This window comes from Bombus impatiens, unplaced genomic scaffold, assembly GCF_000188095.3.
Source record: "Bombus impatiens unplaced genomic scaffold, BIMP_2.2 scf_0233, whole genome shotgun sequence".
Classification (NCBI taxonomy): Eukaryota; Metazoa; Arthropoda; class Insecta; order Hymenoptera; family Apidae; genus Bombus; species Bombus impatiens.
The window spans coordinates 1202974-1230230 of record NT_176652.1 but is presented as its reverse complement, the minus strand read 5'-3'; the positions used below and the strand labels follow the sequence as shown (position 1 = coordinate 1230230).

The window sequence follows — 27257 nt, the reverse complement described above, 5'->3', positions numbered from 1 at the left end:
TACTAGGTGTCATACCCAAGAACTGTTAAAGTAAATGCTTGCGGTGATCTAATCGTTTCAGTCTATTTTGTTTCAGTGGCGAACCGAAATATCGTAAACCTCTATAAGCTCTTCATTCTGCGACACTAGTAGTATAAGTCAATAATAATCGCCACCAAAGGCATTACGGCTCTTCTTCTTACGTTCTCTAGGGAAACCATTTTACTAAGGGACGAGGTCTTAAACTCACGATCGTCAGTAGCTTCAGGAAATAAAGAATAACCAGAAATGAATGACACGCTCGTGACGATATCACGATGTTAACGTATTCGTGTGTATATGCGTCCGGATGTATATATACATGAATATTGTACGTTTATACACAATTAATATATATACATCTCACGACTGTATATACGAATGTATATACGTGTTCGTTCGTAGATAAGTGCATGCTGTGCGAGCCAGGCTCCAAGTGACGTCAGAAAGTAATTGAAGATTTAATATCGATCCGCAGTTTCCGTCGTCCGCGCATTGTGTAGGACGTTTTATCGATTAATCGAACGTTAATCGTCCACTAGAGAATCTCGTTCGAGGAATTTTTAAGAGAATTTATATATTTCTATCGTTAAACACTTTATACTATTTTCGTATCATTCTATGGACTTATTTTTTATTTGTCTTCTATCGTCCTTTTGTACGTAGAAATTCCCCTCGGAAAATGTACGTAACGTGGATCGAGATTGAATCCTTGTAAATCTTACGGAGGACAGGTGAAATAACTATGCAGTAACATGCGTAGATCTGTCGTTACGGGTCCACTTCCGCTTTTACGAAATCGTATTTCGGGCAGAAGAGGCCTCGACCTTTAAAGGAAAGCTTTCTAGAACAAAGGTCTGTTGGAATTTGGCGGAGGAGAAAAAAAAAAAAAGAGCTGCAGCGCGAGATACTTCGTTTCGAAAGCGAGTGATGCTTCAAAGGAAGCGAATGTGTATCGAATAGTCTGGATAAAGTTCGTTCACGTGAATTTCTTTTGTCACGGATGGAACGTTTCTTTCCCTTTGCCCTTTGTTTCGAACTTCTTCCTTCAATCATCGAAAAGATCTCAAAGAACGTCGCTATTGTATGAAGAGAATCAATCGTCTTCGTGATTATTTGTTTCCTGCGTACGTATATGTAACGAAATTGTAGGACCATAGACGACGGATGTTTATGCGATTTCATGTATTATCGTATGCCATCGTATGTCATCGATATAAAGCTGAGAATTTTCCTTTCCACGTATGATTTTAATATTTTAACATTTCCAAGCAGAAGCACTTTTTTTAAAGCTTAGTATTATGAACTGTTAAAAGTCAGACATTTCATACATTACAACTTAATACTCTTGGTTGAATACTTCGTACATTTTCATAAACATTCTCACATTGAAATTTTCCATAAATGCAGAAAACGTATGTAGTTTAATTATTAATTATTACAAGAGTTTTAAGTTTACGTTATATCTATAACACATAATTGGAACACATAATAAAGAATATATTAGAAGAATTAAAAGAGAAGCAGATAAATATTGTCAAGAAATTTCGACGAATTTAAACACGTTCTTTGAGATCCTCTTGAATGAACTAAGGTCAAGAGTTTTAACTGTAATGCGGACATAATATAAAATCTTCTTATTCGCGGAGTAACGTTAATTCGAATGAATTACGATTATAGCATACTTGGCCTGGGTGGGTTTTATTCCGTGAGCCTCCAGATCCTTTTCCAGCTGTCGTATCTTGATCTTCGCCATGTCTAATTCGTGTTTCACCTTCCACAAATGCGTGTCGCATATGGGATCCCTGCATCTATGGTACCTCAGAATGTCCTGCGCCTCGTAGACTGCTCCGCGGAATGTCAGCGACTTTCCCATGCTCTTTAAAAAAACAATTAGATAGTTTTATGTATAAATGTTACACGAAACCTTACACATATATGGTTTCGTACGAATATTTTTAAAACGAGGAAGAAATCGTTCTAGAACGTTGTAAACGTTGTTGATGTAGGAATACGAATGTGACAATTGGACTGTTTTCCTCGCAAAAAGAGGCGACATAAAAATAAAATCGATAGAAATATCAATAATATGGAAATAAAATCGAAGGAATATTCAGTTCGTCGATAAATTTGAAAAGAACTATGACAAACTGTATTTAGGAAAAGCGGTTTACCAAGCTGAAAAGTGCGCAACAACCACCACCGTCACTTCGCGCCAGATGTTGCCTGACATACTTGAAATACAAATGTTCCAGAAGTAGGAAGGCTGCAGCCAGAAGAATTCCCATCATCAATAAGAGAAACGCGGACAAGAACTGTTCCAGCGCCAAGGGATCGCTACTTTTTTGTACCTCTTTGCCTGGCTTGCAGGTACCTGTCATCCAGTACCGTCTCAGACGCTCCAAGTCTCCTGGAATTTCAATGTTCTTCTTTTATGATAGAAAATGTACAGAAATTGTGAAAAATATTATTCTAATCTTAACACGTTCAGTTTTTAGCATATTAATTCCAAATTCGCCTTATAAGAACATTTATTTGAATTATTTTGTTATAATTTGGTTATTCATTGTTAATCTTAGGTAGGTCTAATCTTAGGTAAAGAAATCAAAGTAAGAAAAGACGAATTGCGTGAATTGAATTATAACAAGAAAGCATCGTGCACATTTCTATAATAGTAACATTATTCAATATTTCTCTAACATAAGCTTTCGCTAATACTAATAATTTAACGTATCATTTGATTAATAATTAACAATCATACGCGTCATTTGCGAAAAAGCAAAATTTTATCAGTCGTGAAAATGAGTTTTCTCTTCCAAAGTTAAATGCCCAAATATTACACGGATATGTGAGACTAGAAAATATACAAAATAATAAAATACAATGCAATTTCTTGAAAATGTTCTGTGTCAATTATCGAATGGAGCCTATGTACGTATTTAAATAATTTGTTATTTAATTGCAGACGATAAGTGAGCAGATGCCGATACCGTTGTCTCTGTAGTCGAGCAGGCGCTTGTTGAACATCTGCAGATACTTGGAATTCCTTGAAAACGCGAGACCGTACCCGGTCATTGCGTACCAAGATCCCACAGTTAGCAATCGGCAGTCCTCGTCTTGCGCTACCAGATAGTCCAAGACCGTTCCGTCGTAAATAAACGCGTCCATTTCTCTGTTGCAGAAGGAAACGATGTCACTGAGAAAATTGAAAAACGAGGAGCGAAACTTTAAACTAAGCGAACGAATGGCACGATAGATCGTTCGAGTCGAACCTTTAAACTTATTTCTTTCACGTAGAATGATCTTCCACTCTTATCTCAATTACATTGCTGCAACTTTTTCTATCGAAGAACAAGGGGAAATTCTTCTATAGGAAATTTCCTTGATTTATCTTATCGATCGTCGTTCTGAAACGTTGATATCGACACCGAACGATTTAGGTTAGTTATAAATTTCAATATACTTTGATAATCGAAACAAGGAAAGTTCTTTACAAAAGATTGATTATCTTGGATCGAGCAGATAGTGATTGAACAGGGAGGAAATTTCTATGATAACCAGGTTACTTAAGAAACTTTACATTGTTTGACGAGTAGATAATAAGGAAATAAACGGAATTCTTGTACAAACTCTGAGAAAGTTAACCGAGACCCTCAAATAACAATGAAATTTAAAGCAATGTTCACGTCCAACGCCCAACGTTTCATCCGATATTGTAAATTCGTTTAATCGAAATTTTACTAAAAAGTGAACTCTCCGCGTAACATTCTAAATTTAGCTAAAAGCTCATCCTATGACCTTCCGTTAGAAAAATCCCCCTCTTTTACATCTGCGCCATAATTTACATCGAACACTCCACCTTTTGCTTCCCAAAGCTGCCAACGCCATTTACAGACCAGCAAAGTGGCAAGGTGGGAACTAGTTCACAGAGATTAAACAAGCAACTTCGCTCAGAAGCTTCGATAACGAACCACGTATATATAATGCGTGCACATTTAGCGCGATTAAGGGATCAAGTTCTAATTTGAGGACCAGCGAATTCAACAAACTAATACGTTATGAGGTGTCGTGTCTGTCCTTGGTTATTTCTTTTTTATGTGAACTAGAGACTGGAATCCTTTCCGGTCTCCGTAAATTTTCTTCTACAAACATAAATACACGATGAACGTACTAAGAAATGTACTGCAGGTGTATCGTAGGTACTCGAGTGAATCTGACATATTTAAAAGTTGAAATCAATTGGATATGCCCTAGCTCGGCTGTGCCATTGGAAACCATTTTTAAAATACTCTTTGAGGATACCGAGTTTACAGCACATTTTCGTTTATCAAGCGTGAAAAGAACTACAAATTTTACAGAAACTAATGATTTTTATAAATATACTGTAGTATCGTGGACGAGGAGCCTAGGGGATGTCGTGCGAATTGTAAACGAGCGGTTGCTGAGCGCGTGCATGATGGGGCTTAAACAAAATATATCAGACGAAAGACCATGGGTTGCTAAGAGGCATAAACGAATTAACGGCAGTATGAGTTGAGAAGCCAGAGAGTGCGGATTGCGTTATCGAGATAGTGTTGTTAGCGTTGTTGAGATTGAAGTTGTGTTGACGAGAGTTGTTAATTAATTATAATACGTTGTTACGATTAGTTCATGTTAAATAACCATTGTTTTCTGTTTAATCCATTTATCGTTAATAAACTAATTATTATTATATTTACGGTACTACAGTACCTAGGTAGAGAATTGTTTTACCTACTAATTATTAGTAGGTATATATTATATTTTACACATTCTATGCATCTTCGCATCTTGAAATTTCTCATAAATACATAAAAATTGTACTAATAATAAATCTGTTCTATAAATGCACGAAATCTCCGTACTAAAACTTCAAAAATACCCTTTGCGATTGAATTATATGGGAAATTTTATTATAAACTTTGTCGGCGAAGACCTCATGCTTTTTTTATAAATTTCGGGACGAAACAACGTCATTTAATCGGTCTTACCCGCTGATAACCGCCTCGATTCCTTCGGCCACGCTGCTTTTGTTGAATTTCTTCATGTACGCGTGCATCTCCTTGAAATATTTTGCCAAAGTGCTGTCAGTGTGACTCCAAGGTATGGTACCAAACTTGAACATAGGCTTGTGGGACCATGGCTTGGCCAAACGATGATCGTCAACACCGGTGAACTCGTGAAACTCCTCCCTCGTGATCATGAAGGCGGCCAGGTTGGCAGTGTAAATGGCGAGGAACACCACGGCGAACAGCGCCCACACGTTCGTCATGAATCTGAGTTTACAAGAATGTCGTTAAACGTTGGCGAAGAGACATACATTCGATCGATAATTGCGAAAAGACTTTTAGCTCTGCTACGTCGTTTAATTTGTCTTGGGTTCGATCGCACTCTCAGCTCTCCTAAAAGATCTTTCGATTTTATGCTAAGCGGGTTTTCTTTACTCAATTTGATACTGAATGGTTCGTTTCTTCCCTTTTTTTAAAATTAGAAGCGCTTGTGAAGTAAATCAAAACGCCATTGACGAACTCTTGAAAACTGTAACAGCATAGAAAAAAAAAGCTGACAATCTGAATGAAAAAATTAAATTCCTCGATATTGAAAAATGTTTGTATCTTTGGACGAATGGAAAAAGGAACGAACAATTTTTTTAATTAGAATTAAGAAAAATTTGCATATATCATATCAAAATTTAGTACGATTTTAGAGAAAAAATTAATCGTCCGTTTACTTGCAAGAAGAACCTGCGATAAGCACAAGAATTTAAATTGTTTGTCGAATTAAAATTAATTATCTAGAGAATAGAGAACTTTAGAAAGAGTTCGATTGGTATAGGAAGAAAGTTATTAATTACATAAGATTTATTTGTCATCAGAGGTATAGAAATTCGAGGACTAAGGTTCCATTCACAGTTGCGTTATCTGTAATTCTAAGTTTTTACTAGTAAGACTTTTATTGGATTTAGTGAATTTTTACTATTTCAGTGTGCCGTAATTTGATACATAGGCCGATGTTTGCGTCCATTTTACGTAGCTCACATTTTGCTTTGTATTTTACGATAACATAATTTAGAAGCCTTAGGTTTTACGGTATTAACAGGTAACATTACTCGAGGATTCTATTTCTCACCAGATTCGTTTCACTTACTCTACTACATAATATTTTCAACGCTACTACATCGTTTTCCTTCGTTTTGAAAATGCAGCTCGTTCATCGAGGAACATAAAATATTTGGCAGTCAAATTATGAAAGTTTTCGAAAATGGCGCACGCACAGAATAATTCAATGAATAAGACGAAATTAAATCCAACGTGTGCTCAAGAAATAAAATGTTCATTTTTCGTGGCGAACACTGTGGTTGAATACAATTTCTTGGCACGGTATATGCCGCTGATATTTCGCCCGAATCTTTATGATTTAAACCATTTCTGCCTGCATCCTCTACACGCCAATTATGGTACTTCGCAACTATCATGTAGCTATGAAACGTCACATTGCCGTGTAAAGTTTAATTGATGTGACTATAGTGTCTTTTTCTTCTATGAACGCGTTTAAATCGATTCTTAATTCTTTTTTGAAGTCTCTCTTAGCTTTCAACTTTTCTGAATTACAACGAATCGGTTTTCAAATTCCTATATCATTTAATTCTCTACAGATTTAACGTACAGAATGATTAAAACAGAGGATGCGATTTTAAGAGTTTTAATTATGTGGTTGATTAATTTTAAATTATTATATACGTTCAAATTATTAAAGATCGGAGATAATAAATTCGACTTTAAATACTTCGATCGCATACTCTACTAAGAATCTTCGAGATTTAATTAGTCGCACATTATTCTCGAGATACAAAGAGGGAGAAGAGAAAACAGAGAAGACGAAATAAAGACGGTTCATGTAAATTCGTCGATGATATGCGCGTTTGTCGAACGTCCTTGTGATCCCTTTGATCCTTCTCTTCATCCCTTTTTCGATGCAGAGAAAACATGTTAATAGGTTTTGTGAGTTCTCTCTTTCTACCGTGATTTTCGGGGAATATGATTTACGTGCGAGGATTCTAATTGTCGATAGAAATTGTTTTACCGACCTGGCTGTGAATCCCCTGGGAGAATCAATATGGACGGCTGCCTGAAATAATACGGCCCAGACCAGCCAGTACGTCCGACAGAAGGAGAACCGATGATTGGGCGATGGATTCTTCTGCAACCAGCATAAATCAGCCGCGTTCGAACTCATTTCGTATCGTTTGTGCAACCAATACAGCGACAACGTTGCAATAATAAGAAAATGTTCTAATCTACGGTGTAGGATTGGTCTGCGTTAGATTTTAGACAAAATCGTGCAAGAATTCAGTGAGAAGGTTAAACAAAAGCGAGTGATAGGAAGATATTGTGTTAGAATGCATTGCGAATATTTGTGAAGATATCCGATAGATAGATGTCGTGTTCGATGCTAGACAATTAATGAAAGTTGCGGATGGATCGCTAGATCTTAGAAGTAGCATTCAACGTTGTGCCAGTGAAATGATCTATAATATTTATGTTTCGTATTTCTTCATGCAATTTGTTTGATTAATATCTTAAAGATACTTAATTTTATTAAATAACAATACGACGTGGAGAAAACATGAATTAATTTTGAAGATCTTATGGAAACATAATTAGAAATGAATTCTAAGGATTGGAAATAATTTCTGATAACGAGAAAGAAAAGGCGAGAAGCTTAAAATTTTTAAGAAAAGATGGATAGATATAACGTGAATCAGCTTTGAAAATTATGGAGAAACAGGTTTCAAAATGCTTCCTAGGAATTAAAAATAGTTCACAGCAGAAAGATATAGGAAACTTTAAATCTCTGTGAAAGAGATCAAAGAAAATATAAATCACCCTTGACAATTACATAGAATCAAATTTAGCAATGAATCTTAGGAAGTAGAAATAATTCAAAAAATAATTCACAAAATACAAAGTGTCCTTCTTTATCTCTCTTCGCTAAATAAAAATTGTATTCTCTTATTGCAGACAAAATATTTCCAATTACGCTCGCAAATGTCAAATGATATGGACGCTTTAAATTGTAGATTTTATTGACAAGTAAAATGAGACAAAGATGTTTTCCGAATAAAGAAAAAGGGGAAACTGCGTGGTATTTGTATCATCAGGAAAGTACGTGGGAAGATTGTTCTCCCACGATCAATCTCTTTTTCTTGTGTCACAGGGATGGAGTGTCGTTAAGATTAATGGTATTGTCCGGTATAGTAATTTGCTCTATAAGGATTTCGTGCTCTGAAGGCGAGAAAACATACATAGCTAATAAGAAGCGAAATTAATAGTACCAGTTTCTGCGCAGCGTCTGAAGGGTTTACCTTCATGTTGAAACCTGATGGTGACAACCATTCGAATAGCAGTATCATAATCGTGGCCGCGTGTATGGCGACGATGCCGACTAACATCCAAGAGGCGGTGTCGAATGGTTCTGAAAACCATAATAAATAATATAATTATAATAATAATAAAATAGTTTCGTATTACGTGGAATGTATCGATCATATTTATTCTATGTGTAAAATCATATTTTGTATTAATGTCTGTATTAGTGTACGTCCAATAGACTTTGGAATTTCTTATTTGCTAAAAATGAAAAGTATTGTTACTTTGATAGGGAAACACACTTTGCTAATTAAAAACATTTGTGGCAATTACTTTATAAAATATGTATATTTATATTAAATACTAGAATATATTAAGCTATGCTAAATATTATGTTAAATGTTCTATTAAATATGTATACTTATAAGAAGCCATAGAAGGATCGATTAAAAATTAAAATACATTTCTTGTTCTGTTGAATAAAACGAGATCGAGTAATATAACAGGTACGCGTTTTAAATGATTTCGAAGAATATATAGTATAATGGTGTTACTCATGTTAACTATATCGAATAAATTTAATAAAGGAGAGATTGACAGAGTTTTAAATAATTCACGAGATTCAGTTTTATCGCATTTAAATAAACTGAGAACGATAAATAAAACCATTGATGTCATATGTGTATATGTTGAATTTTATGTAAATTATAGAATCGTAGAACATACGAGTTAATAAGATTGAATGAAAAAATATTTTCTCTTCCAATCATTAACAAATTGGTTGTTAAGTAATTTGATTGAAATTTGGAAAGATCTGTTAATCCAGTTTCGCAGAACAATACTATTGTAAATATCTTTGAGAACCACCCTCTTCTGAGTGAGTAACGTAGTTATTTCCTAGAATTGATCGACCTTTACCGCTGTTTATCTAGAATTTACTCTCTTTTCCTCAATAGCATCTGTACTAAACTTCCGAAATTTTAGAACAGGATGTTTCACGATGATCGTAAAACATTCGAAGCAATTTTATTGAAAGCTCTGACTGAACAACGTAATTCAATCATAGTTATAATGAAACTTTGCTTTTGATAATTCCATGAATATTTTTTATTTACTGATAATATATTTTATATCATTTATATTTACATATTAGATGTTATTTCTTGCAGGAAACATTCAATCGTATTTGTGTAAAATTCAATGTGTTTACAATAATATACGATTAATTACTAGTATAAAAAATTAATTATCTATCATTTTTCTATGTTAATTTTTGATACATATTATTTAGGATCCGAGGAGATTTCTTTATGAACCATTTAACGTTTATGGCCACTTACCAAGGAAGGCAGTGGGAGATATTATACCAGTCCTCTTAGCCACAACAATGGCGATACCAGTCTCCATGTACGGTACCGTGAAATCAACCACGGCTTCTCTTTCAGAATTAATCATCAAAGATGTCATTACCATGTCCGTTTTCCGATTCACCAGATCAGCTATTAAACCGTTCCATTTTCCATTCTACGAACAGAACAACGGACATTAAACTTCGTGTAATTGCAAATTATAAATTCCATCGCATAATTTTAATATTCCAGCAGAAACTATCGCACTGTAAGAAAATTCCATTAACAATTTGACGCCATAATATACCAATTGACGTCGCAACTTAAAACTCATCTATGGAAAACGTTAGTTGACGTTCTAATGTAATATATATGTACACAGAAAAGTTCCACAAATGTAATATTCTAGACTGTATATTCTTTTTTTATTTATTTAATTTGTACTTTACAATCTGTCCAGCTGGACATTTGGTGAATTTTTCTAACTAGACTATATATAGCATTATATACATAACAATGAAACTGTCAGTGAATAAAATATGAAATATCAAAGGAATAAAATGTATGAAGAGTTGCACAATACAGAGGACAGAACAAGCTTTTGCGCATACACGTTGCAAAGAAAATATCCAAATGCTCAAAAATGTACGCAATTATTTTAAATCTATAAAATCAAATATAGAACGTATAAAGTTGATAAAAAAATAACGTATCAAATCTCGAAGAAACATTACGAATTGACCGTTTTGATCATTTCGATAGGTCTAGTGTTATAATCATTTTGTAATTAGTGAAAAGGCTTTATCGATAAAATGTCGATAAATAACGGTTATAAATATGCACGAAGGTTACATTTTTGAAGTATGTTTCGCCTAGGACCCATAATTATCCGCACGTAAACGCAGTCATATTTAAATAAACACAATGAAAGAGCCACGCTAACTCGAGGACACTTTGTCCTCGATACATCTCAATTGTTTCGTGCTCGTTGCAGATTCTGGATTAATGAACAGAGTTGGAATTACGCGCGAAATTAATCTATACAGTCGTTCCATCGATACTGTCGTCAAGTATTAAATCCTGAACGCTCGGATTAAACGAGATCCGCTGTGTTAACCCGGTCCAACTTTAAAGACGTTCCACTTACTACTTCCACGATTATTGAAACTAATTCCTTGCTATTCATTGGGATTAAGATTTCATAATTGACTGATAGACACCGATCTATTAAATCTTATCTGGATCTTCGACAAAAGCACTTTTCATTAGAAAATTAATTTCTTAATCGAACGAACAAAGATCTAAAGCGGAATGTCGCGCTGGGGCTAATCGAACGTTCCTTTCGTTCTTGAAAGCTGTTAAGTTGAAAAATGTTACATGTACATTTCATGTCGTGTATATTTTGAATATCGCTTGTATGGTACGTGTATTTTTGTAAAATTTGTAAATTAACCGAGTCACGAGTGGACTGTGGTAGGTTATATATAGGTTTTAGGAATATTGGAACACGTATACAAATATTTGGAACGTATACGAGTTATATGAAAGTCGTTGTATAAATAAAACAAATATCAAACTTTATTAAAGTGGAATAAAACGATATTTAATTGTGAAGTAAAAAATTGGTTTTCTCACCGTCCATATTTCTAATCGTTTTGATTAAATCCAGTTTATTACGAAACAATAAGTTTATTATTTTACTTAACTATTAACGTTCTATGCAATCTTAGAAAATATTCTATTTGTATTTCAATTTCTTATATCTTCAGTAGAATATCTGTAAATAATTTACAGTTTTCACGCTCGCAAGAATCTATTTATAATTAATAATTTTCCATAAACATATATATGTCTATATACTCATATTATTTTATATTTTCTATCTCCTCTGTATCTAAAAATATCTTTTACGCTTTTTCATATATCCTATAAGTATCGCGAGGATTCATTTTATCGGAAATGCTCAATAATAATTGTTAGCTGGATAAAATTCGTTATAACCAACCTCTAGCGTGCCCCATTTCCCATCTTCGACTCTAACAAGCTCATAAGTGAAGCCGATTTCCTCGGAGAACTTTTGAAGCAGGTCGATGCAGAATCCGCTGCAGCACTGATAAAAGCTCTCATTCTTCTGTGCCGCTTGAACGTCCATCCTGAAAAACGGCGTACACCAGTAACATCGTCGTTCACTTGCTCGCAGCCATGTTTTATTTCTCTACCCTTCCATGGACGTTGGAACGATCGTTCTTCGATCATCCCTATGATAAAATACTTTGTCCAGAATCTTGAGATAGAATGACAAAGAGGAGATCAGTTTTTCGTATTAGGTTGTCGTGATTAATGGATGGAATAACTTACGTTGTAATTATTTTCTGACAGTTCGTTTTTCGTTCGCAAGACGACGAAAGATTCTATTGATCAGAGCGATTTAAACGAAAGATATTTATTTTAAAAGATAGCGAGAAAAAGAGAGAGCAAGAGAAACTGGATACTATAGTTTCTTTTAGATTCTTAGATTCTTCTTATGGAGTTTCTTGTGATATTATAAAATATAAGATATAGCTATATTAAATTTGTAGTTACACGGAATGTGTCGTAACTAATGGAGGTCATTTTAATGATAAATACCGGATATAAAAATGATAGAAATAGAAATCATATAGAGTTTTGTTCTGTTCGATATCTTCTTCGAGGTACAGCGCTGCTGCAATGTGTGGTTTACATGTATAGGTTATTGAAAAAAGATAATATTTGATTTAAACGTAAGCTGCAGCTACCATATTAAGCATTCCAAGCATTTTTCCAATACCATTAACAAAGAGTTTAATAGAACTGTTTCGTATTGTTATTAAGAATAACTATGCTTGCATACGTATATACATAGGATTACAAGTAAAATGAATCTATTTCGTTATTTTTATATCTTTCCATTGTTTAGCTATTAGTAAAATAATCAAAGAAGAACTTTTGCGCTAACGATCGAGGAATTAAATTTGGGAAACAGGTTAAACGAAGATTCGGTTAATAATTCCAAATTCGAGAAAATCGATTATGAGAATAAGGGAAGACGTTAATGTAGCGTAAGATGACTTTACAGAAGTTTCATAATGTTCCTGAAATTTCTCAATCTCTGTTTATACCACGAAACAACCGGATTAACGTCGCTTCTGGCTAAGTCGTGCAATCTGGCTGAATACGAGTCGGATGGTTTACCCTGGTCACATCTGCACGTGACAAACCCGATGCTCTTCGTGTATTGTTTCCGCAGCTGGTGAATAACACTCGTTTTACGTGTTCTATGGAATACGCATTGTTTGACCAATCGACTGCAAGCTGTACCTATATTTTAGGCGGCAGCATTCGGAAAACAATTATCGAATCTCTGGTACGAAATACGGAGAAATTAGAACTAACTTACAGTGGAAAGAACAAAGCGAACAGTACAGAATAGTCTGAATTTTTCTATTTCTCTTCTCGCTTGTATTATCTTTACGAATGTTCCTTAAATTACCAAAACAAAAATTCAATTTTTTTTTTTTTTTTTAGAAATAAAACCTCTAGTTTCATTTTTTATGAAAAAAAAAATCCTATCTATGTTTTCGAAAGATCGGAAGAAAAATGATCGGTTATAGAACGTTCTATTAAAAATTGAGAAACGAATATTTTCCATATTCTTAATTAAGTTAGTTACGAAATCAAACAATAGATTTAAGAGACCACGTTTTCACCAATATTCCTGAAACATTGCGCGATGACTAAACTTCCTCGCCCTTACAGACGATTAACCCGATCACGGTAGCAATCATTATCGGCTGTCTATCATTTCAAGTTTTCCTCACAAAACGAACGTCAATATCGCGTCCATCAAAATTTCCAATTTACGAACGTCATTTAAAAGTCCGATAGAAAATCTCAATAGCCAGTAGCTAACGCGTGAAACAGGGACGCATCGATCGTTAGGCGATGGTCGTTAATCGTAAGACGTCCTTGGGACGTGAATATATCTTAATCGCGTCGGCATAATGGTCGTAATTGTCGAATAAATTTGCCAGTAAATGGGCATTAATGATAGACGCGTTAGACAAACGAAGAAGCAACGCATGCCTCCGGGAGTATTATGCAGGAATTTAACCGGACTGACTGAGGGTACAGCTTGTAGGATGCTGCAATAACTGGGACTGAACATAGTTTGCCCTTGTGTCAACCAGTCTGAATGGAGATCCGTGACTCGTGTTTTGCGAGACGCGTAAACAAGTAATATTAGGCATATACGCACAAAGTGTATAATATCAGCATTGTAATGGCATCTGGGGGTCAGTTTTTGTTATTAAATGATTAGAGTCGCTATGAATCGTTTACTTGCACGTAACAGAGACTTTTCAAGTCCATTGGATTGTCGAGAGAAGTTTATTAAACTCTTCAAGTACACGATGTGTATAATACATCATAATAGTATTCGGGTTGGTCTTTGTTATTAAATAATTAGAATTGCTATGAACAGTTTGCTTACGTATAGTATAGCTTCTTCGATGTAACGATTCGTCAGAAAGAATTTCTGAAATTTATCGAGGCAAGTGTACTTTGTACAGTTTATTAAGATAAATATTTCGTGGGATATAAAACTGAGAAGTCGCGATGTTCTTTCATCGTTGTGTCATACTTCCGAGTACCTTTACATGATGAAATTTAGTCAGCAAGAAGATTGTAGAAGTATCTTACTTTGAACGTTGCGCAATAAAAACAGCATATCAAATAGCGAAGAACTTGCGACGATATTATTTTATGAAAATCTAAAGGGAATATCGTGTATGCAAAGAACTTTTCGAACCAATCTTGTCCCGTGTGATATTCTCAATTTCGAGCATCCAATATCATGTTATGGAAGATACTGAAATCGAATATTCTGACAGACATAATTAATTATTACTTTCATGCAACACTGGAACTGATTCAAGTAAGATACTGCAAGATTGTATAAATTTTGTTTCGAAGTATTCAAGAGAAGAGATAATTAGGCAATAAAGTAGAACAATAGTGGAAATGATATTAGATTTAACAAAAATAACGCGATCGTTCAAATTTTCGTATAATAATTCTTAGCTTTAAAACCAATATCGGTGACGTTAAGAAATTAGTAAAAAGCTGTAAAATTAAATAGTCCCATTTTAATCATTTCAGTCTTTGCATTTTAATCATTTAACCTTTTTACAGTTAATGAGATTAGAAATATCTTGAGCGAAATAGCGAGAGTACAAGAGCCATACTGGACATACTAATTGTTCCAGTTTATTTTATTAATTAAGTTCCTTGATGATATAATATTCACCTCGATTAACATGGTTTCCCTGCACGAACGAATAACTGCGGTAAATTTCGACAGCAAAGTCAGCAGACCCAGTACTATTGCTATTCTCTATGGCCATTCTCACGATAATAACCTTGCGTTTATTATACATTTTCGTGATGCATGTACCTATGTATATCTACTAACTAAAGATGAGAAATACCATAGAAACATCGATTTCCTCCGAACTACAAGATATCCAGTAACGTTCGGCTATATCTCGCGACTTTCTTGGCCCACCGGTCGTAAAATCTTACGTAACGCAAATGTATATCGACGCGTGTACGTTAGGCGTACTGACAGCAGTTAAAGCCTGGTAGAAGTGGAAGTTTATACGTAAACGTCCATACGTCGAATCCCTTATGCACCAGCCCGTGTAGCTTCGTTCGCGCCTTTAAAAGTTTATGGCATTCTTAAGGGGTTGTTAAACTTTCGACGACGTTCGAAGTGAATTGGTACCTTTCGAAAACGCAGTCAGCTACGTGCTGTCGTTAGAACCACTAGAAAATGATAGATTTTTACTGTTCATGTTCGCGTACTTAACCCCTTAACCTACGATTTACGTTCGAGAATTTTGGGTCGATAACGTAAACAAGCTATTATACAGGGTGGTTGGTAACTGGTGGTACAAGCGGAAAGGGGGTGATTCTACGCGAAAAAAGAAGTCGAAAATATAGAATAAAAGTTTGTCGTTTGAGGCTTTGTTTTCGAGAAAATCGACTTTGAATTTTCGCTCGGTACGCGTGCACTTTATCGCGTCTCGTTATAACGGATCTCACTATAGATTGTTGTCTCGATTAATGGGTTAATTCGATTAATGGGTCGTTAAGGGGTTAATTCCTACGGGCAACGCGTTCTTTTGAGATTTGCAAGTCACGGTTTATAGAAGGTGAATTCTGTGGAGCGCTACAAATAGTTGTGTCCGAAGGGTAACGTAATGCGAAAATATGATAGAACTTTTATAATTACGAAGGAGTTATTGTTAATAGTAAGTGAAATAAATGTAAATAATGATAGGTTTGGAATTTTTACATCACTTTTCTTTGTGTTTCTAACGAAAGATTTATTTTTTATTTTGTAAATATTTGTTTACGAAAGATACACTATTTCTGATACATGAGACATTATTGAATGAAATAAATTTAGAATTTTCAAGGTCATCTTCATTTTTCGAATGGAATGTTTTGTACCTTACGTATGTATCACATACTTGTGGCGATAAATTAACGAATTAATGGAAGCGAATATAATTATGTTTTCTTTTAATAATATATAATTAACAAATATATGTTCGATAAAACTATATCAATTTGTTACAAAACAGTAACAGAACATTGGTGAACCAATAAATGACTCGCAATTTACACGATAGCCTGATTTATTTTTCTTCGTTAACATATCAAACACATGTTTAATTACTCTCACTTTAATCGAGTAGCGTATTAAAATCAATATTTGTGATATATATTTTACGTATACTGGGCAAATTCTATTAGAAAGTTCTACTAAAGGATATTTAATTAATAGCATGTTTGAAGGTCGCGCTACACTTCTTACAGTATCTCATTCATCTTCAGTTGAAACCTAATAGAACTTGATTTGAAAACCTATAATTTGCTCGTATTAAAAAATATGAATTTCATAGATAAATAACGTGCTCTATATAGAAGCTTCCTGTCTTCTATTCATATAATATACCAATCTCTAATTTCTAAAAATATGCAATACACTTCTAAACAATATAGAATATTGGAAAGGTCTAAAATGCATTAAAAAGACAACGTATTGCCCACGTATTCGACTGTTTATTTTTAACTGTAAAGAGATGTTAAGACGAATCTCCGACGAAAAGTTCTCGGCATAAGCACCGTATCAACTGGCAAATTTTTCTATTCACTCGAGCTCGTTCGCGTTAAAGAGCCACGTTAAAGAAGTTTAAAGTTTTTAAATGGAAATTTTATTGCTGGAATGTTCCGAAAATGCGATTCAGATTCATCAAGTTGAACCTCCCACATAGTTCTCAGCCTGATGAATAGAACGGAAGAAGTCGAAGAAATGCTAAAACGTCGTTCGAGTTTGAAGTTCTCTTCGAGCCCAAGTTCCGGTAAAAATGGAAGAACAGAATGAAATAAATTACAGAGAGGCAAAATTTCACCTTCGAATTATTTTCTTTTTTTTTTCTCTTTTCTTTTTTTTTTTTTTTTTTGATGGTCTGGTGAAACTTCTATAGCGAAAAGCGTAATCCACTTAACACGAATTTAATCTTATCTAAAGTGGCAATCACAGAGCGTTAAACGTAATTTTTGTTCTTTCCTTTCTTTTAGAGTTTGAAAGGTTGATAATAATACGATTCTCGCATTCTCAGCTATTTTTCTTCTTTTTAACTCTATATTCGACTACTCGTTTTGGCACACCCTTCGTTTTAACCGCGCCACATAGAAGAAGCAATTATCTTTCCTTTTTTGTTGGCATTCTGCCATATCCTTTCCACTTGAGAGACAAAGAGATTCTATCATCATTGTACGTTTTACCAGGGAGCTATCTGGCCTACTAAGCTCTTTCTAATACTCCCTGCCATAATGTTTTACGAGGAATTGTGAACTAAATGAATCGTCTTTTCAAAGTAGCTAGTAAGTCGTTTAGATGAAATAAAAATTCTGAATACAAGTTTCGTGTAATATACTGCTTCTAGTGTTTACTAGAATTCTAGGTAAAAGCATAACAACATTACTATAATCACGTTATTTTTATTGTAATTGTGTCATTCCTTAGATTTTTTACTAGCAGGACTAGTTAAGTCTAAGTGATCCTTAAATGAATTTACAAAGAATACTACCCCCATTAATTGACATAATCGTTAGTCATTTTTTGACCTTGTAAAAGTATGGACGATTTTCTCTGTTGAATATAATAGCAGAGGTTAGTTTTCACTATTTTCTTTATATGTATTAATTTCCGCTATTTTCAATATGCCAGAAAAATATTGTACTCTTAAGAAACTCGAGTGGAAATTCTGGCACATCAAATATCGAATCACGTTAAAAGAAATTATAGTATTCCTCAAGAAATAAAAAATGTATTAGGAAGTTGTTACGATATTAGAATTTTGTTATATTTTAAGAAATATAATATAACATCGAAAAGGATATAACGATAATTGTGTTCATTTCTAATAACGTAACAAAACACAGGAGTTTAAAGTTAATGAAATTTAATCTTCTTTTATATTTAACTGAAAAGTAGCTGAAGTCGCAAAAAGATCTCAGTATCGTCTGAAATTCTACATAACTCTGTTAAAGTCTTGATGGACTTGGCGGAACTTAAAATCTGGTTACGCGCCTGGAACGTGACCCGACATCCTGGATTGACATCGATGAAGTTCGTTCGAATTAACCAGGAATCAGAAGAACTTTGACAGACGCCTTTCGAACTATTGAAATCCTAGGAATCCATGATGCGTGTGATCGAAACAGCAACATAGTTGTCCAGTAAAAACTAACCACCGGGACAGGTACAACTTTAGTGTTTCAAACAACATTCAGAGTACAATTAGCCTAATTTACTTTAGAAAACATCTGTAACCTGTTTACACGTAGAAAAGTTTCAAGATTCAGCGTGAGTTAGTAAAAGTATAATTCTAAGATATTCTCGAAGGTTCAATCAAAATTACGAAAACACGATTTAAGAAAATTTAGATTATTGGAAATTGGTAACATTATCGAGCAATTTAAAAAATAGAATCACTTCTAATGCGTGTTAAAAAATTAGATAGAATTACAAAAATGTGCAAAATGTCTTAATCTAATATTCTACATAATTGATCTTATAATAGCTATCAAATATACTTTAAAAAAACGTTAGGTGATTAATTTTTTGCAATATTAAAAAGAAAGTAGCGAAGAATACGAAATTGATTTATTAAAAACATATCACATCTATGCAAGAATTGTTATTCTCCAGATATGGATTTAATGGCCCATAAAAATTGAAATTAAGACAGAGTTCTTAAAGTGTGAGCCTGCTTCTCCGACTTGTTTGAAGATTTAGAAATACTTGGACAGATTTAGCGGATTTGTAGAAGTCCAATATCTTGAGAAATCGGATAATGTTTGATGGTGCTTAGGAATATCTACTTAGAATCTAAGAGGATTTAATAGGATTTAGCTGATAGCATGAGCTCACCTGAGCTCAATAAACCTCGGTATTATTTAGGTAAACTTGACTCAACGTTTAACAACTATCCTATTTCGATCATATTGAATTAGTAGTTAATAGTTATGAACCATATACCGTAACATCCTTCGATTAGAATAATATATGCACCTGAATGTTTCTTTTCCCCAATTTTTCTAATAATTATTTTTAAATAACTATGCTACAATATGTGTAATCGTTACTAGAGTATCCTATTTTGTAAATAAATTAGCATTTGATAACGGGACTCACAATGCACAAGCGAATTCATTCAATGTCAACTAAGATTTCGTAATACACGTACTAAATTGTTCCTGGTTTAAAGTTCGTAATTTCATTTACAATACAACGAGAAAATTTACTTTTGGAAATAAAGTCATACATTTTTTCAGAGTACTGAACAACAGCGTTTTTCGCTCGTTGTTCTCGTTGATGAAGATATAGGAGGTGCCGTGTGTCGCAAATTACGGGGGATGCTTGAAATTAGGAAAAGTAGATGGGAGTTTCGAAATTGGAAGTTGAAGGTAGCGTGTTCGTTGACTGTATAATTCAATGGGCAGTGGTAAACCGCAAAATTGTATATGAAATTGTTAGCAGATGGAAATTCAGTGGGTGGAAGTAACTTTAAGCCATTGCAACATCCTATTACGATATTTGCATAAAATAGGATCCACTGAAAAAGAAGTTCCTTTCATCTTCCTTAAACATTTATTATATAAATTGCTAGAAGTGTCGCAGTTAATATTTGAACATCTAAATTAATATAATATATAATTATTAATAAATTATAATATATCATAATATCTATTCCATATAAAATAGTGTTTACTGCGAAGGATCACCTTTGTCCTTCTTTCATTTTTTTTGAATAATTCTAACTTCAAACGAAACGAGAAAGTTTCTCTGTATCATAATCTATATCACTGCCCGAATTTTCACTAATTTTGTTTCAACGTTCCAACAGCAATTAGATTAATTAAATTCAATGCAACGCTACAGGATCGGAGCTGCAAACATATATACGTGTGACTGCATTATTTTATGAAATATTGATCTGATACCATACGAGCGTATTTATTGATAACGAGGGACGAAGTTAATTCTGAAATTACTAGGTTTTGTTGCGTTCTAATATTCGTATATCAAGCTGAACATTCATAGCGGTCAGTACTAAAATAGGTGATTTATGCAAGAATAAATCGTCCCACAGTGTCCATGATCATCGTTGTTTCTCGAAAATTTGAATCTCTGTCGAACCGCGTTCGAATAAAAGGCGAAGGATAGAATAGCAGATAAAATTACCAACAAAATAGATCATTTTATAAATCCATTTAATAAAACGATTTATTCGTAAGAATCTTCTTCGACAGAATACGTACGTCGTAAAACGTTATCGTAAAATTATACTGCCGGTTCAAATACATTTGCCGAGTAAAATATCCCATGGGCTGGGTCAAGTTAAAGAGAAAAAAAAGAGAATCAGTGGGAATAAAAAGGGAAAGCGCACGTTGGAGATAGAAAGATCTTCATCTCATATGCGTCCTCAGGAATAACCACTGCTCAATGTATTTGATGTGAATCTCACGTAGAAGAAAAGTAAAGGAAAAGCTGGATTTATGCTTGGAATGTGAAAATCGCATTAAGTACACCCGATCGGTTTTGCTCGACATGAAATCATGACAAGAGATGATCGAGCCATTTAGAATACCGTAGATTTTAAGCGTACTAGATTCAATATCTATGGCTAATGCGTAATGACATAATATAGAGTTAAGTAAGTAGACTGCAGATGTTTATGTATTCACTGAAAATCAGAGGTGCAAAAATATACAGGGTGTATACGATATACAGAAAGACATAAAATATACAACATATTTTTATTGTAATTAATGGCAGAAATAAATTTCTGCGTGAATTCCAAATATCTGTTTATTTGTTTTCATACAAATTTAAATTTGTATAAATATCCGCGATCTAATAATAGATAAGCTGCAGATTTTTCTGCATTTACGACAAATTAAAAGATATTAAAAATGCACAGAATGCATTATGTAGATTATATGCAGCAATATAGTATAAAATATTCAAAGTACTCTACATCTGATACAATATTTAATAGATAAAACACTTGTCCATGTAAGTTTCATTTTTGAAATTATATTTACGAAAACACGAGTTTGCGTAAATATCCGCAGTCTAATAATACGTATAATATAATATTTCTTGAGATTTTTAAATTATTGTCGTATTACATAACATGTTTCGTTATCATTGCATTACACGAGTCTGATACATTGAAGAGATTGTAAGTTTCCATGCCATTTCGTATGATTCGATATTGAATGAAAACTGGCTTCAAAATGGGCTGTACAGTGTTCAAGAAGGGGAAACAGTACATAAACCGGAACAGGAAGTGACCTGCTCCTGTTATATCCACAAAACTGATTCGTGGTCGATCAAGTGGAATGCAGAGGCAGGATGTGGCTGGAGGAAACTATAAAGGATCCCTTATGCGTGTACAATGGAAAAGGAATATCGAAGGACGGGTTTCTCAATTCAAAAAGTAATGGCGGGAAATGTCGGAGATGTATTTAATATACAGAAAGGATCGTTTCAATTTCATTGCAGGTTTGCACTCGTAGCTTAAAAGAAATTTACAAAAGCTCACAAAAATTTGAAAAGAATGTCAGATGTCTAAAGAAATTAAAGCAATTTTTTTCGGAAAAACAAAAAAAAAGCATTTTTATAATCGATTAAAAATTTGTATAGATAATGTGTTTAGGTATGTTTAATATTCCAAGATAAACAAAATTAATTTTATCTGAATTTGAATACATTTCATTCTGAAGTATGCTACCATAACATTATTATATAGGCAAAATAATTATATTGTATTATATGATCATGAGATCACTTGTTATCATTACTTAAGTACCATTTTATTGCAGTACTATTCAATTCAAACATTTGTTTGATATGTACAAGATATGTACACCTTGATTATGAACATTATTTTCTTCGTAACAAGAAGAAGCGTGTATCTAAATATATAACATGGTGCACATACGTTAGAGAATTTATAAAATATACTCAGCTCACATGTCATACAAAACCTGCATTTGAACGTAATGTGAGGTACTGTAAACGGATGATTTCTCTTGCATCGAAGCAAACATCAAACAATTTGCTCCATTATGCGTAATTCCCTTTGCCATTCCAAAGAGGATAGGAAGCATCAGAATTTGTGTTAGTAACGAATAATGCCAAACGTAAGCAAATGTTTGATGGAATTAAAATCACAGGTATTATCAGCAGTCGATGCTGCACTATTTGCTGCAATAGTACATACGCTACAATAGATACAGTACAATAAAGATATATCTGAACGAGGCAGACACAGTATGGATATAATTGATAATTCATTCTTGGCTATAATAATTATAGTGATAAAGGGAGGAACGTTACGATACGTATGAGCAATGGAATGTGTAATAGCAAATATTCCTCTATACTACTTATCCATTTACAAAAAGGTCAATATGGAATATACTTTCAATTTTACCACAGAGACAACAATTCTATCCTTAATTAATATAGCAGTACATTGAGATTATATTGTCTCGATTACCCTTTGAACATTCAATAATGACCTTTGTTTTATTTCTCGTAATCGGTTAGTTTAAAAATAAATTAAAAATAAATATAAGATAGGAAATTTTCTCAGTTATCATTTAATAGGGTCATGGTACTTTCTTCGATGGAATTGTAGAAAGCGTAAGTAAAATCTTAATAACAATCCTCGAAATGTATACGTCGAAAGGTGAGCGAACGTATATACTACAAAATCTAATACTCCCTGGAATTTGAATGTTAGCAATTGAAAGTAACAGTTGTGAGTTGGAAGTTCGAATTTGAATTGGAAGCCAATATCTAGAAGTTTCGTGCACACACGGGCTTACACAACTAATAATTAGAAGTTACAAGTTCATTGTTGGAAGTTTAGAGTTGGAATTTGGAAGACGAAAGTCAACGACTGTACATTGAAGCTGAAAATTTACCATCTTAGCGAACGCTCTTCTGAACAATTAGAAGGATGCAAACATCTTTTCTCGTTATACTTCCTCAATGATGTTTGTTTAGTCTGCGTCCACATGCTGACGCGAGGCTTAATTAAGATTCAATGCGTACGCGAGTTTACGCACGCGTTGCTCATTTGCGTACGACGAACGAGTATTGTTTAACGTTCGGTGTAACGTGTCTTCGATTCAATGAAGCAGGATGTTAACCCTCAATTAGATAAATGATTACAACGCAAACGATTTGAGTTATATTATTTGATTTTGGATGATTTAAAAGCTTTAAAGTTTTTTTTGTCAGACACTTAATTTTACTAATGGTTTCTATAAAACACTCAGTAACAATCAAAATAGAGAAAATTCTCGAATTAAATGATCAATTTTGTCAAAGATATAATATGTTATTTATAATAGTAAATTACTAGAAAACAACAACAAAGTTACAAACTTGTTTAATGAAGTTTCCACAATATTTGATGAGTTTCTAAATTTCTATTTTACGTAACAAAGGTTTTAGCAAAATCACATTGTAAACGTTCTCTGCTAGAGAAACAAGCTTATGTATCAAGAAAGATCGTTTGTCACTAAATTGTAAGGGAACGTTTGGAGAGTTCCGTCGCTACTTCTCGATCGCTTTCCACTCGGAAAGTTACTGCACATCAGCATAAATTGTATCGGACAGCAACGTCAAAACTGAGGAAGAGTTTTACGTGTCTCTGAAACTTTGTTTTGTCTCTAGCAGCTGGTACCAACAGCCATCGCATCGTAGCCTTCTTATGGCCATCATTGCAAACTACTTTGTCCACTTGCTGCCTCTCTTGTGGCTCTTAAAAGGACGAAACAAAATCGCGTGCCATTAATTGCTTTTTTGGTAACCACCTCGTTATCGAACGCCTGTAACACGCCTAATATCGCTTTATACAATTATTAATTAATTCTGCACGTTTTTCCCTCTTAAATTTAAATATTTTTGTACTTTAGTTGTTAATCTAGACATTTAACACAGAACATTAATGAGCATAGTTTTACACTTGAATTAACATACTTCCATAATTTTGCGGAAATATCGTTATGAAAATCTTGAATTATTCTAATTTCTGTATTTCAGAATTTTGCGTTTCTGCTTCGTAACCGAGATCACTTTTTGCCGTTGAAATAAACAGTGATCACTATGTAATTCACAACTATAGATCTCGTCCTACTATACTGCAAGTTTCATAAATATTATGTTTGGTCGATTATGTTCATGTTATAAATATTGTGATAATATTATATATTTTAAATGTAGATATTATATATTTTTAAATATAATGGTATTCAACAAGCGTGTAAAAGCTCTCACTAGTACATGCATAAGTGACAAAAATTACGTTACTATACGCTGTTGGCTTAAGACTTGAAATAATTAGGGATTTGCTGAGTATTAATGATATTATACTTGGATCACTTAACTGAGGAGTGAGTGAGAATTTACCTCTAAGACACCGTGCAGAATGTTGAAAATTTGATCGAAGATAAATAAACTCCAGTTAGTATCGGTAGATATTAGCGTCAAGTAAGACGTTTTGAAGCTTCTATCTTCGAGTAGTTCGCCTATCGTTGCCTAGTTAATATCGGCTTCAATTACAAAAGCTTCCTTGTTTGCATTAGAGAAATAAGGTTTGAGCATCTGAATCGTCGAAATAAAGGATCAATGGCATCAAATACTCTGTAGATATTCTTTCCACGATATTCATTTTTATTTATATCATTCATTAACAAATACACTTCTAATTTTCCCTTTCCATTTACTTCGAGTGGAAGGATATTCTCCCACTTAGCTAAACTCTGCTCAATTACGTATTTAGGGAGTCAAGGGAAGCTCTTCCTAAAGTTTGTCTCATCCCTTTTCTCAGGTGGCAAGTTCTTCCGTTTTGCATAAAACATGCATTAAAGGTTGAATTCTAATTAATTCCTCGCTGGCTGTACGGATCACTTGAATTTATGTGTAGATTAAAAATTTCAGCAATTAAGAATAGTCTATATTAGTCGGTATGATGATCTTTTAGTTTGACGCGATAGGGAATAACATCCAATCAGTAAGAAATGGATTTAATGATTTAAATAATTAGTTTTAATACTTGAAGACTATCATGGATAAAAATTCATACCCTTTTTTACATTAAAAAATTGATAAAGTTAAATAAGTAGAGTTAGATGTTTTAGCGTTATTCCGCACTAAATGAAAAATAAACAAATTATTGTTTGCAGCGGTTACAAACAGTAACATTGCAATGGTATTTTTATTGGATGATAATTATGAGATAAAAATGAGATATGTATAATTTTGTGCGCTAGACTAGATTGGTGGCGTAGTAGTGACACACGTACGTGAATATGAATGTGTGAAGTATGTGTGTGCGCGTGGAAAACAGACGAATGTAACTATTCCGTTGGCAGTGTGGTATGGAAGATGGTGAGACAAAGAAAGTGCTGAGACGCGTGCAAATGTATATCGACGAAGATCCTGGAAAGCGTTTGTTAAGTAAGTCTAAAACTATTTTAATATGAATTCTAAGTGTAACCTTAGTGTTCCCTTACTTTTATTTCGGCAATTAAGATCCACAATTCTCAACAATAATATGAAAACGAAATTTCCACGGGCTGAAATTATACTCGTAATAGCTTTCCAAGATTTAATATTTGAGTATGTTTTTAGACGTAGAAAGATTTGTCTCTAGTACTTAAAAATGACCGATTGAACTAATTGTAAGAAGAATACCTTCCCTAAGAAATCAGATAGCAAGGAATCTGATAAATCAGTCTCTCAAAATAATCCGTCGTGTAACTGAAATCAATACAAGCTTGAAAGCAATGCGATAAAACAGAATAAGCTGATTGAAGAATCGAACGCAGGATCGCTCCGTAGAATTATATCAGATTCTTAATTCTTAATAGAAGAAAATGTTGAAAAAGAGAAAAGAACGTGCTACACGTGCTGATTCTTACTCATGGCATTCGTTCCAACAACGTACGTGTCCGCAATGCTCGGTATAACATGAATTTCCATGAGTTAGAAATTGTGAAGGGCCATCGCACAACGCCGCAGATTCGAGCAGCATTTTCGTGTAAACGGAGCGCAATCCTCTTGCTGGCGTTTTCGCGAATCGAGTTCGGGGATTAACTCGATGAGAATACCGTGGCCAGGATTAAAACAAGACCACCAGTGGCTGTGGAAATCGATGTAATGCCGGACGATAATATCGGTATATTTCCATTCGTCCAACCTTTCCGCCGCGAAAGGATGTAGCAAGCGGAAGATGAAAGTAGTCGCGGATTAACAATAATTAATAATAATTAGCGATTAATAAACCTTTCGTATGTCGTACAAATGATGTATCGTAGTTTGAAGAGCTGGAAAATTCGTTAATGATCGGCCGCTGATAGCGGTTTCCGTGTAGATTATGAAATAGACGGAAATGTGGTACGATTTGGTTTGAATGAAATTTTTCTTCGTCGTTTTTCTTGATTACTAGATTATGGATATTTATGCATTTGTAACAAATTTAACGAGGAAATAAATAAAATAAAGTTGGCGGTAAACGTCTGTGTGTTTGGGCAAATCTCGAGAACCGCTGGACAAATTCTGATGCGGTTTTCACCATTTTAAAAAGCCCAGTAATGTTTAAATGCGTGAAGCGATATAACGCAGAGAGCTATGCGTAAATAAAAAATATAAACCAGAGACGGTTTACGGATATGCTTAACGCAATAGCGACCTTCTTCGCTGCGATCGTGTTTTGCTCATAATGCTGCTGCGATGTAGCGAGGAAAAACGAATATGATTCCTCCTCCGAGTACTCTCGGAGTCTTTCTCTTTTCAACGTGCAGCGTGTCAGAAGCTTCACGA

The 27257-nt window shown here is 34.0% G+C and overlaps 1 protein-coding gene across 13 annotated transcripts in view; it reads right to left on the bottom strand.

The window, feature by feature from the left end:
* The window catches only part of LOC100741138 (glutamate receptor ionotropic, NMDA 2B), a 317617-nt gene that overhangs the window by 11484 nt on the left and 278876 nt on the right, over positions 1 to 27257 (bottom strand). For 6 of the 13 annotated variants that reach the window (XM_024366713.2, XM_033320050.1, XM_024366714.2 and 3 more), the window contains 8 exons: positions 11760 to 11907; positions 9746 to 9929; positions 8372 to 8511; positions 7124 to 7236; positions 5028 to 5312; positions 3009 to 3214; positions 2193 to 2428; positions 1704 to 1897 (listed from right to left, as the gene is read on the bottom strand). In XM_024366713.2, the coding sequence (XP_024222481.1) occupies positions 1704 to 1897; positions 2193 to 2428; positions 3009 to 3214; positions 5028 to 5312; positions 7124 to 7236; positions 8372 to 8511; positions 9746 to 9929; positions 11760 to 11907 (1506 nt within the window). The remainder of the gene's footprint in view (positions 1 to 1703; positions 1898 to 2192; positions 2429 to 3008; positions 3215 to 5027; positions 5313 to 7123; positions 7237 to 8371; positions 8512 to 9745; positions 9930 to 11759; positions 11908 to 27257) is intronic. The other 7 variants (XM_024366715.2, XM_012384095.3, XM_024366722.2 and 4 more) reach the window with 3 other exon arrangements.